We start from the raw sequence: 13,772 nt of genomic DNA, 5'->3' as shown, positions 1-13,772 counted from the left end.
TATGCATGACTTGAAAACAGCAAAGTCCTTATCTTCCTATTGATATTGAGATCCAGTACAGTGRGTAAATGTTGATTAAATGTCAGTTATACTACACTGGGCAGTGCTTTAATCAGTTATTTCTCTACATTCCAAAGAGATGCTCACTTTGAATTAAAAGCTCTGGATAAAAAAGGTCGTAGTCCTCTAGTCAATATTATGTTAGAGGAATATCAGAAGTTCATTCTAACTTTAAAAGCTTTTATGTGGCAAAGCTATGCTTATAAAAATATGAACTTAGAAATATAAGTTTTTAACATGGCTTGCTGCTCCTGTGTGTGGCCGTAAATATGGGGCTTATGAAATTAWGTGTTTGTCACTCAATAAGCCAATATAAAATTTATTCAATTTATAATTAGAACTATATGCTGTTCCCTTCTCCATATTCCAGCCTATATTCTGGAAATCAAGGGGCAAGTTTTCTACCACATACAGAGATGAAGGCTGTATGCTAACTTAGACCCAAATTAACACCTCAGTAACGTAAGTTACTGCACAAGACTAAAACTTTTTAAACAGCTTAGGTGATGATAGTGCAGAGGAATTAACTTCCATCTTGTGTTTTTTTTTTTCTTTTCTTTTTTTCCTTCTTGAGTTGGTTCTTTGGAGCTGAAAACAATTAAAATATTTTTTGTCACAATTCTCAGTAGACAAGATTACAAATGTGTGAAAAGAACATAGAAAAAAAGTGATTTTCTCTCGTGATCTTTTCTAACCGGAAACAAAATTTGACTTGTAATGGCTACCCTTTATTTACCATACAGGAAATACTCAATGAATTGGGTAAGGGATCTCTGGGCAAGTCATYGTCTGGGTATGGACATTCAGTTACTTCTAGAAAAACGGAAATCAGATGCAGTCCTCTAGCAGCTGACCAGTAAAGAGACATGGCCAATATTGATACTTAAAATGCACTGTGGTATATAAAAATTAGGCACATCTTATTTCCTTTCCTTTGATCAAGCAATATTATATAACGTGCCCACTACTATCAAATATTTCAGATTTCTTGTGGTCTGAACAGTTTGCCAACAAAATATGTAGCTGCTTGCTTTAGACCAGCACCTAGCATATCATTCGTAGCTTTACTTYTTACCAGATCATTTGAGCTAGATTTAGGAAGCAAGCTATAACTGTTTTTTTTAATTAATTTTTACAGAAATAGCATAAGAGCGGGCTGTGAGTCTTCTGAGTATTCTTATCTATTTCTTCTGTTTTGAGTTCTTCCTTGAAATAAAGGTAAAGTTCCCATGAATGGAAATTTCCTCTGCCAGTTTGCATTTAGAGAAACATTTTTCCACCTGGAGCTTAGCATGGATTTTTAGGAATAAAAGAAACTTTTTAAATTAGAGAACTAATTATGTACGTGCTGTAGATCAAACACTTTGCGCTCCTAGCTGTGAGCACAGCTTACCACATCTGTTGGCCTACCCCTGGTATGTCTGCCCCGCAGTTGCTGCTGTGAATGTTATGGCATGGAAATACACCAAAGGCAGCATTAAACTAACCAGCTTTGGATTTGTTAGTGTGACAGTACAAAGCTTAGTGATGCCTTGGTACTGGAATTCCTGCCCAGCCGCTCGCTGGGTGTTGGTGCCAGCAGAGATTCGGGGTTGCCACAGCTGGGTAGCTGCAACTGCTCCTTATCCTTGAGCCACAGCTGAGTGAAAGGGGAAATACGTTGAAATGGGTACGATGTGACTATTATTTAATATTCAGAATACCCTTTCCTCACTTAGATCACCAGGGCTCAAAGAGCAGCAGAGTATAAGCACTGCTAATGTACGATGTATTCATCCTTTTCTGTCACATGGGTGGACTTCTGTGAACACAGATTTTCACATGCAGGTGTCATATGAAAACAGTGTCATCCTGATGTCTTGGGAAATCTTCCTTTGGCAACTTCTCTAGAATTATGAACTTGTTTTGTGTGTCTAGCTTTATTTAATTATGTGTAATAATAGTAATATAAAACCATAGGACACTCCATTTCTCATTTTGGTATAATAATAGTAATAGGAAGCCGTATGATGTTCCATTTCATATTCTCTTTGCAAGAAGTGAAAAAACAGATAAGTCCTTTTTGTTCAGAATCATACCATTTTTCACCTCTCAGGATTAGCAATTGTCATCCCATTGTTTAAGAATCCCTTGTACTGGGTCGGCTCACAGTGCCTAAAGAGCTCGCTTTCTCTGGGTAACAAAACGCTTCTTTTTATTATTATTTTTTGCTCCACTGAATGAAAAGAATAAGGCCAAGCAATTTTTGATTTAACCTACCACTGCTGACTTTTGAAATTTGAAAGTGTTTTCAGTGCTGAAAGCTCTGATTATGCTATGGTACAAATTTATAAAAATCAAATGCAGGCAGAGAATAGCAGGTTAGAGATATGTGGCTCTATTTAACTGCTGGCCTCCTATACTGTAAATTGAACTTTCACAATAAAGCTTTAAAAAAGAGACTGTTCAGCCAAGTCTGAGTCTGTACCCATTTTTGATAGATTCAGTTAACCTACAAGAGAATGCAATATTGACATGTATCACTTTGAAAAATGCCAACTGGACAAGATATTTTTGTTTTTTGCTGAAGCCATGTCATTTGKTTTTTTTCTTTATTTTTGCTTGTCCTCACTAACACACTCTGTTACTGTATTTTATGATTATATGTTCACTCTCAGAACTAATCCAGAGATATTGATTAGTTTTTTGGTGAGTGAACAGTATCATTTCAAACAGCATACATGAAGCTTTCACATTTGCTCCCATTTACATAATTGTTTGAACTGGAAATATAATTAGATTTTTCAAATTGTCATCATAAAGAGCCTCAAAACTGCCAAATAATATTTGGTGGGAAGACTTTTGCTTCCATAGTTTTCCTCAGCTGACATCACACATGAGAAAGAGTTACCYTGGAAAGAGGAAACTGATGCGATTAGCTGAATTTAGGTTTTGCCCCGGTAGATTTTTTTCATAATTAATCACTGCCTCGTCTTGTGCTCTTCTCATCTTCCACCTGGAAGGGTAATGAATATTAGGGACAAGAACCTTTAGGTTTTTTAAGTGTTCGGTAAAACTGTGGATACAGCAGACTGCTGAGGTACTTCACAGTGCAGACTCAGGATCTGGGATGTTAAAGTTCAGATCTGTTAAGATTCAGATCATGTTCAGAAAACCAAAAAGGCACAGATAGTGTTTCCATTGCTTTTATTTACACCTTGTTTGGTGAGAAGTGTTAGGATTAAGCTTGTCAAAAAGTTTGATGTGAGGAGAGCCTTTACAATGAGGTTGTTCTCTTTTTCTTCCATTCTCTTTTCTTCCATCTCTACCTGTATGGCAAGAGGATATCTGTGTGGGCAAAATCTACACTCACGGCTGTTTGCAGACACCAGTTCAAATCTGTGTCTGCACAAGTGCCTGTATGATATATCCTGGTGTGTCTCAGGATGGTCAGGTGAACTTACTGCCCAACCCTCCCTTCCTGGGAAAGCCAATGCTTTTTATTTGGGCAGGCATCATAGGTATTGGTAGCAGCACACAGCAGCTTTGCTCCCAGGCCAGTGCCAGAAAACAGATGTGTGATGTGCCATTTCCTTAACAGATGGACATGCCATATGCCACTGAGTAGTGGTTATCCAACTTTCTCTCACATTTTGGGTGAAAAGCTCTTCACTTTTGTATCARGCCCTTAACAGACAAAAACAGTGTTTGTTCCTTGCTAGGATAAGTAACTCAGAGGAAGACTTCCCAAGTGTCTTCCACAGTTTGTCAGTGAGAAACAGTTGTGTGCCTTTTGAGGGTCTGTCTGCTCAAGAGCGTGCACTGCCCATGTTTGCAGCTATAGGAGATATGCTGTCTTCTTGGACTGCATGACTGCCTGCCCAAGTCTTAGCTAATTCACTCTGCCTTTCCTAAGTCAGGCTGGAGCCAGGCTGCTGTGGTCACAGGGCTCCTGGAATAACTTGGCATGCAAGAAGTGCCAGCTCACATCTTCACAGAGCCCAGGAAGAGCTTGTAGAAATAAACTGTCTTAAGAGACTGACCTAGATTCAGCCTGTCTAACTTGAGGTGCCTAACTTGGGGTCTAACTGAACTCTAGCATCTGTGTGGGAGGGAAGTAGAAAGTTGAACAATCATTGAGAATAACTACATATGTATGTGCTTGTTAGGTATCTAGGTTAGGTGGCTATGTTCCTGCATAGCCTAAATGCAGGAGGATTAGGATGAATGGTTTTGATTTGGGCTCATCTTTAGAGAGTCTGCAGCAAAATGTGAGACAATGGCCACAATAAAATCTACACAGATTGAAGAGCGCAGAATCAATACACGAATGGAAGTGCGTGGCAAGGGTTGCTATGGTCTCTCTCTTTATTTAATATAAAGGGATAAACAAAGGAATGGAAATCTACATAAATGGTGTGAACACAAACTAGAGCTATTCCTAACTGCTTTAATTTACGCAATAGTGTTTTTRAAAAATTAGTTTTCTTTTTCCTTAAACAAGAATCTTATGTTTTGATCATGGTCAAAATGACTTCAAATTTTCCAAATCTCTGTCAATTCCTGTTGAACTCTCCCTGAAGATTCATTTAAGGGAGTAGAGAAGTTACAACTAGAGAGATGTGTATGATTGTGTTGTTCAAATGCTTTCTGCCATTTTGTACTGGAAGTGTAAGAAGATAACCATCCAMAAATGCAGTTCCTTGAAGAACATGGAGCCTACATCTACAAGAAATTGAGACCTTAMATTTATTAGTAGTCTTGACAGAAGAAGGACAGTAAGGGCTTTACTTAGCATGGTAGAACCAATCTCAAGCCAGTTCTGACTGTGTATGTGTGAATCTAAAACTAGCCCCCATCCAGGATGTCCCTGATTTAGAAAACTCATTTGGCTTCCAGAGGGAACTACTGGGCCAACTCCTCAGGTGCTTAAAAATGGAGTGTATAAGGAAATAACAGGGTTGCTGAACYGGAGTGTGGAGAGATGAAAGGAGGAGCGTGTTATATGCAATGATAATTATTCAGCTAAGATCTGTTTTTGCTAGTCAAACATTGATTTTCTTATTTAACCTTACTATACTTAATAGTACCATGCACATTTGAATAGTGTGCTCATTGACTGGTCTGAAACATAAGCTACAARGTATGTAGCATAATTATGTGCACTTAATCGTGTGGTATTTTTCTTCATCTTAAATAGGACAGTGCTGAATTTGTGCATATTTACATTAACCTGTATATGTTCAGATAAGTAGTTTATTGCCCATAAATATTTTCTCAGTAACATTTCTTATTGGTAAAATCTCAATTGCTCAAACAATTTCRTGTAAATGAAATCTGAAAGGGCATATTATGGCAAAAGGTAATATAGAGGAAAATTTGAGTGAAGAATTACTATACTTCTTTAAAAGTTTTCCATTTCAATGTTGAGTGGAAGTTTCTCYGTGCTTGAGCATTTATTACCTCTTAAATATATCACACTCACACTCTGTAAACCTTTAAATGAATAATTGGATTTATGAATCTCACTTAGTTTTCCTAAGAAGCAGTCTAATAAATAGAAGTAACTGATGTCCACTAGTAAGCACAATCCAAGGCACTTGAATAAATTATCTTAGAGCAGTCTTAATTTGTGGAAATGCATAGGTTAGTCACAAGTAGCCCTCAAAAACTGCACACAAAAAAATACTGCTTGTGGTGTACAAAGACCTTCGCTTACCTGGGTTGCAGCTCTCGATCCTGATCCTAATGGAGCACAAGTGACAATAGGACAAACATACATACTGAATGACAAGTTATAAATATTTGCTTATGAGAAAATATCTGTGCTTGCAAATTTAGTCACATTTTTGGGCCTGATTTAAAGCCTACAAGTCATCTGAAAATCTCCCCCTGAATGCAGGTCAAGAAGAGCTGAAGAACAGCTCTTTGCTCAGATTTTCGTGAGAAGAGAAAAAAATCTATGCGTATATTTGGAACAGTCAAAAGTAGCAGGTACAGACACAAGCAAAATAAAGATCGTTTGAATAGCTCTGTTTCTTGCAGGTCATATTAGTTACAATACAGGAAAAGAGAGCAAATGTGCAAGAAAACCCACCACCTCATGAACTCTGAGCAGGTGCAGCATCCTGGTTATAAAGGAAGAAGGTAGCTCGGCACACATTCTGCAAATAAACCTCCAGAAGCTTACTAAGGGGACTGCAGTTTTAGTTACTTACAGTCAGTGAATTGCTGAAGTTAATTAAAAGTATAAATAATTTGCAACAAGAGGAGGAATGAGGCTGGGAAAATTATTTGTCCACATATTGATTGCAAGTGCATTTTTCAAATTCCTCATGATGTGATAAATCCCACAGGCAGTAAAAAATTTGGGCCAGATCGTTAGCTGAAAAGTCAGCATCATTTGCATTGAATTTGCAGGGCTGAACTGCTTTGCCTCACCAGTAGCTCTCCTCTGCAAATCAGCAAACAAAATTTGACRGTTCAGTATTTTATTCTCAATAATAATCTATATTTGAAATTGTTTCTATCTACTTTCATATATAGGTTTCCACATCATGTTACTCAATCCACTTTGCTTTGGCATCACATCACTTTTCAACCAGAGTGTATTTTAAAAWTTAACAGGTAGCTAAAATACACTTAGCTGGTTATTAATTACTTTTCACTCACCCATTAGGCCGCATTTTCACCTTCTTGCAAGAAGACATTTGAGCATCTTTTGACAAATATATGCAGTAGGAAAGGCTRTTGCTGCCCTGTTTTGCAAGCGGATTTTGCATGTGCCTCGGGCATGGACAAACAACTGTATTCACTATAATATCACTTCATGCAACTTTCTCTTGCCACTAGTTAAGCCTTAATATACTTAGAAGGTTGCTCTACTAATTTGAACTGTGTGAGACTTTGGCTGGAGGCTACTTCTGTGTCCCAGTGATAAAAGAAGACATAAAACAACCCGGTGCCTGATCATTCTCCCTGGCTGTCAGTGAATCATGTTTAATAGCATCTCCATTGCAGTTTTGGCCAATTTGCTTGCAATGGCATCCCTTTCCATGGGCTTACTGCTCAGCAGGCCCTGAAGCAATCTATGAATAACTTCCCAACAGATGCTGTTTATGAATTGAAGCAAATGGCTTCCCTGTTTCTCTTTTTTCTCACTTCAATAATTTTCGGTTACATTACGATGAATATTTATAGTCCTATAGCAGTGCATAAAAATGGGAACAAGCAGACCTGTGCATTGTTTCATACGTGAGTGCTGTTCTAATGGGTTTTGGCTCAATGGTTTTAATAATGTTCTGTTGATGGASTGAAAAGAGAATGCAAATTGTAGATCAGTCACTTCCATTCACTGTTTTAGCAGACTGGGCATTGATGGAAGACTGTATTAGAAGCCTGCATAGGGGACCTTATCTTCTGGAAATAATGCACGCCCTAATGCAGCATACAGTTCCTCTCTACTCAGCTTTACTTCCTCTAGGTAACCTCAGCTACATTGTTAAATATAGGACCTGCATTCCTGCAGCCAGTACTCACTAGTTTTATCGGACTCTGGGTAAATATCGTGTGATTTATGACAAAATTGATGTTTAGCGGTAGAAGTAGCCAGCGTTACAAGCATGTCATTTCTACAAACTAAGATGGAAAATGCAAAGGAAAAACTGATTTCTGATCAGCCATCTTACTTTAACAGAACGGTACAGAATTCTTGTTCAATCCTGAAAAGGCCACTTTAGAACATTTTATAATTCTGTATTATTTTTTAATGCTATTTTGCCAAGAAAAGTGGTTAGATTTACAACTGTATGTGTTTATTGTGTTTTTTCCCAACGGAACTGTTCTCAGTGCTACCTCATTCATCTTCCAATGTCTGATCTACTTGTCATTTCTATTAAACAACAGAAAGGTTAAAGAAACAATGTTTTTACTATCATAGTAATTGTAAAATTAATAAAAYCCTCTAACTTACTAAACACACTTCTACAAACATATTATGTATACATAGGTACTACATGCAAAACATGCATATTAATGTATAAAATGTAAAACATTTTCCATTGCTCTATTATGAATTCATTCATACTATAAAAATATAAGAATTATGAATGCCCACTGGCACTGTCCACAATAGGCATCTTACAGCATTTTATTCGCCAGTACAGAAGCTGAAAATAGGAAACAATCTGAATTTCTTGTTTTCTAATATGATGGCAMTCGTGGATTACACCTTTTAAAAATCCATCATAAATAGGGCACACTAAATAAATACGACTGTTGTGCCTATGAAATTCAGATTATGTRGTTTCATCACTTTTGGCTTCTCATAAATGGATAGAAAGCATATATCATGTTCTCTTATATTGTCAATTGCCGTCTCAAGAAAGTAAACTGAGACATGCACCATGTCCTGTGTGCTAGGCCATTAAGCAGCAAAATAATACAGTTATGACCATAGCAATTTACGGTTGTGGAAGCGTTACTTTAACGTTCTAAAGTCTGCTCTAAAAGACACTTATGGTAGAAGATGGGTAATTCTAACTGACAGGATAATTTGATATTTTAAAACATATGTTTGTTCTATTTTGCCTCAAACGAATAATCTGATTAATTGTCAGGTGAGATTACTAAAGTGGCCAGGTTTGGATGTCAGCGTCAGGGCTAGGAGCCGCTGAGTGATGGGCTCCAATTCATGGCTTTTCGAAGCGTGTGGCTCCAGCCTTCTCTCTCCAACTCTTGATCTGCTCTTCTTCTCTCGCCTCAGCCACCTGCTACGACTGCTTCATAAGTTCCTAGCACATCTTTTCTACTTCTTTTGTACCCGGAGTGCACGATGTACTGCTGTCTTTCCCACATCTTTACTTACACTTTTTTTGGTCTTCTCTAAGCAAAGTACTACGCCTAGAATCGTAAACAGACCCTTCCCTTGACACTAGGCTTAATTAAGAAAGGTATCAAAACCACAGTAACAGAAAGGCTTAATTTAGAATTTTTCAGCATCTTTTAAGAAAGAAAAAATTCATTAAAAAGTTGTCTAGATATTCACAGAAATGTCTTTTCCCAGTCAATCATAAATGATGCTTTTTTATTTAATTGCTCCATTTAATTTATCTTCACAATTCCCTCTATAACTCATTTTCACAGCTCCCTGATTCTTGGACAGGTTATTGATCTAACATGTACAGARAGGGTTGTTTTTAAAGGCGATCTTTTAATAATAATCATCTATGCACAAAATCAAGGAGTTCTTTAATGTAAGCAGTAGTAGGAATTTGATCAATGCAAGCATTACAGGATTAGGCCCTAAATTAATGGCTTCACCTTCAATTTAGGTAACTGTCTGACATCTCTTTACTGTCTGATCTTTTCAAAATTTTATCATGTTGGAGATGATAGTATCTTCATGCATTGATGTCAGCTGAGGAAATTTTGCTGGAGACATAAAATAGAGTAAGTAGTTTGAACAATTTTCCGCTGGAAATACATGACTAAGTAGGTGCTGGCACTAGTTCCTGACTCCTGCAACAGCGACATAAGAGCTCAAAAATCCCCAGAGAACRCAGTGAAAAAGCTCCACCTCAAAACATTTGACAAAGAAGGTTGCAATGTACTGCAAAAGCTTCTCTCATAACCCAACAGTGGTATATAGAGATTAGCTATGTTTAAAAGGAAGATTAGGTCTATATCTAAAAGGTTTTTCTTTAAACAACCATACGGATTTTGAATGCTGAGGAATATTGCTATTAGTTAAGTTTCCCTTTAGAAAGGTTGGTTTTTTTAACCACTAGACTAAGATCAAAACTATAGAGCCAGTACCCTTTCTTTATTAACCTCAATCAGGAATGGTAAATAGATGGTTTCTCAGTTTAATAATAAACAATTGATTTTTTTTCAAAGAAACATCTGAAGTAACATCTAAATAGTGAGCTGTCAGGGTCAAGCATGAACGCATTTCAGATCACATACCAGTCATCTTTCCACGGGTCCTCAGTGACCATCGTTGCTGGTAGTAGAAACCCTTCAGTGATGGGAATAATGGAGCAAGGACTGGGCCTTAGAGGATTTGGGCATGGATGTTCTTTCCAGGAGGAAGAGATATGTATGTCAATGTATGTATATCCCTGCAAAAGCGTTTAAAGATTGGGTAGAGTTGTGAACAATTTTTTGTCCAATTCTAATGTCTGGTGTTTCTGTTGTTTTTTACTGTGGACCTTCAATTTACCACCTGCTGAGCAGGCTCTAAATATTCCTCCTATATAAATTATTAATAAAATCAACATCTTTTATCACTTTCTTGCCTGACATAAACTATGATGAGCTGAAAGTCTTATAAATGCTTTTAAAACCCCCCTTATACACACAAAGAAAACATTTGCTTTTATACAACAGTGGAAATGCTTTTTCTGTGGCTAGAATAAATTTCCTCAGTCTTTTTACAGTGGATACTAATAACTAAAGTGGCTTTGTTATTAACTAACAAAAAGCTAACATGCTTTGGGTTTAAAATATCATATCTTTCCTATTGTCCTTTTCATCTCAGCCGTGTTTTCTGCTATAGTTAATTATTTTTCTCACAGACAAAATAAACCCCATTAGTACTAACAAGGGAGATTCAGATTATAGCTCACAAAGACTTAGATCTTAATGTTAACTTTATTGTGTGAGCAGGAATTTATCAAATTGGGATTAAAAATTAATCACCAAAAATGTTTTAGAAGCATGATTCATAGTCAAACCAAAATACTAGAATGTTTATTTGATTCCATAGAAAAGACATCTGTTAACTCTATGAGAATTGCACTAGAAAATAAAAAGGAGTGTGTCTTTAACAAAGGTAAATTTGAACAATTATGTGTGACAATTTCATGTCTTCCCCCCCCCCTTTCCTTGCCTTTCTCAGTTCTTCTCTCARTTCTCTGACATGATTCAGACAAAAATAGTAGGATAATATCACAGATGTTCTTTTACACCAATCACCAGTTATTGCTTATCCAAATGATGTTTTAATACAAACACACAACTGTTCCTTCTGCTTTGTCACTGTCAAAATTTGGCTTCAAATTTAATAAATGGAAAAATTGTGAGCAGATGTGTCTTTGACAGCTTGCTTTCTTCACTGGCCTCCATGGCAAGCTGAAGGATGTTAGTCACATCTGCATTTTTAGAATATTTAATTCTGTGCCATCATCGCTCTCCGGTCAGCCGCAATGGCCAGCACCAGGAGGCTGGAGTGGAGCGGTGTATCTGGAAACCTACTGTAAGCTCGGAGCTGTACAAACTGTCCGCACCCCTCGCTAGCTCCTGGCCCCTGGGGTATCTTACCAGCTCACTTTTCCAGCCACAGATAGTCTCTGAAAGCTTTATCCATGACATTTATCCCAGTATTTTATTTCAGTGTGTTACCTAGCACAGGAGCACCCTGAAGAGCTGCACAGCTTCGGTTAACGTCTCAGCTTTGCTCTGGTGCAGTCCACATTGAGACTGGCTGCCAAAACCAGGTCAGTGGTAGTCTGCAGCCTCTGGGATGTCTGAGTTACTGGAAAAAAAGGTGTATCTTGTTCGGTGGAGGCATTTCAGGAAATATTACTATATGGAGGAATTTGGGCCGGGAAGACAACTAGATCCTAGCAAGGAGCCCGTAATCTGCTGGGATTGCTATACTGCTATGATTCTGGGAAACAGGCAGAGAGAAATCCCAAGGAAGAAACTATCTGAATACAATAACAGCTGAGCTCATAAAACATTGTGAAATAAATATACTTTATGAACATAAAGTGAAAAAATAGTTTCTCAATTACAGTTTCTATGTGATTTATGTCTTTAATTTATTTAAATCAGTGACCCATCAAATGYGGACAAAAAAGTTAGAAATTCAGCAAAAACTTCTACTGCCATAAGGAAATACTATGTTTTTATTTGCTCTCCTCTTGTGACTGCCTCCCTGTGTTACCTGAATTTATCTCCAAATGAGGCACGATGAGGAATCATCTAGCTCAATGCTAGATGATTCCAAGCTCAATATGTTGTGGGCAGAGAGATATGAGGGAGATAATTTACTCCCTCTGACCCCCAAATTTTTCAGAGAGTACTTTGTTTCAGATATATAAATCTGTAAGTTTTTCATAGCAGTTTTGTGACCACATACACGGCACTTATATTACTTATGGGATTTTTCAGTAAACCAAGAATGAGTCAGCATCCTTGTGTTAATCAGATGGTCCTGGTTTGAAAGCTGCTGATATCGGTGTCACATGGCCCAGAGGGGTCCACAGAGAGTGAGCCTGTTCTGTAAGGCACTGAAGTGAAGGGATTTTTTTTTTTTTCTCATTGGTTACAGTGGGATTTGTTTCAAGCTTAATAAATTCAACAGCAAGTACCAGATCTTCAGCTAGTGTAAATTTCACACATTGCTTCAAAAGCAGCCGTTGCCTTTCATGGTGGGAATTTTCCTGGGTGTCTYGGACATATACAATTTGCAAGTGCTGAAGTTGGAGTGTCCTGCTCTATAACTTTGAAAAAGATGCAGAGGTTTTCCATGCTTAACTAGTGACCATGCTTTGAATAGTAGCTTGCTTCTCCTTTACTGCCTTTGTTGTTGAATAGTAAAATGAATATTTGTACAGATGTTTTCCAGAAAAATGGGACCAAATTACGCCTGCAGTATTTGAGAAAAAATGGTTTCTGTATCAGGACGAGACCAAAAATTCACAGCACAAGATTTTCTTTAGCCAGCTGTGCTTGATTTTCTTTTAAGAAATCACAGAGTTTGTAACAAACTGGCCTTCCCTGCCACAATAATACAACCTCTTTCAATATTTGCAAAGAAAGCTAAACTTATGTATCAAACTTTAGTTATAGAAAACTATTCTACTGGTTCTGAGCACAGGAAAAAGGGAAAGTTTTAGTATGGTCCAAGAAACTGATTTCCTTTGTAGCCTACCACAAGTCAGTGAATCTGCTTGCCCAGGTAGCAGCCACTTACTCAGGAGGTAGATGATGTAGAAAGGAAGAGCTGGTGGAGGCAAAGTTTGTGTGTGGGCACATGGCTTGAATGAAGCAGTTGTATAAGTGGCTGCCTTAACAAAGAGCCAGTTCACTTTTGCAACTGTGGAGCTRTGCAAGCGCTACATGGAAAAGCTCTTTTATCTTCCATAAAATAGGACTCATTGTACTCATGAGTGTATTTATTCCTTAGTAAGATATCCTTAGGATTAGGCTCTTTGAAGTGTTAGGAAGACAAGTTGCACCTTCCTAAAAGCTATGACAATTTGTATAAAAGGCACTTTGTAAAGTTTGGCCATTTAGGTATTTGTAAAAGTATTTTTGTTAATAAATTGAGCCATAAAAATGAGATAGTGGCATTCAAATATTTTTTCATGTTCCACAATGATTACAGTGTTAAATTATCTATGTCAAGGAAAAGTTCTCATGTTCACGATGCAAATTCTCTGCAAGTGTTTCTTTATAGCTGTGTTCAGCTCTATGCAAAGTTAGAGGCCTCTTGAAGGCCCATCTAACTCTGCTCCATGCTCCATGTGATAGTCACAGAAGTCTTTTCCTCATCATGATAACAGATGAGAGATAACAGAGTGATTTGATTTCCTTGGAACTGTGATGATTTCTGCAAGATGAGAGTCAGGGACTGTTACCTGTTGTACCCTACCTAACTGTTCTCAGTGTCTTCTGTGCAATCTCAGTCCAGAGGTATGTGCTAGAGGTATAAGCATTTATTC

The 13,772-nt window shown here is 37.5% G+C and overlaps 1 protein-coding gene across 1 annotated transcript in view; it reads right to left on the bottom strand.

The window, feature by feature from the left end:
• SUCLG2 (succinate-CoA ligase GDP-forming subunit beta) overlaps positions 1 to 10,037 on the bottom strand; it is a 220,509-nt gene extending 210,472 nt beyond the window's left edge. Inside the window, exon 1 of the mRNA XM_085300009.1 lies at positions 10,006 to 10,037. Within this exon, the coding sequence (XP_085156135.1) occupies positions 10,006 to 10,037 (32 nt within the window). The remainder of the gene's footprint in view (positions 1 to 10,005) is intronic.
• Positions 10,038 to 13,772: the final 3,735 nt, after the last annotated feature.

Source organism: Rhea americana, unplaced genomic scaffold (assembly GCF_003343005.1).
Source record: "Rhea americana isolate MKP2758 unplaced genomic scaffold, rheAme1 scaffold_16, whole genome shotgun sequence".
NCBI lineage: Eukaryota > Metazoa > Chordata > Aves > Rheiformes > Rheidae > Rhea > Rhea americana.
This window is presented reverse-complemented; position numbering and strand designations above follow the sequence as displayed.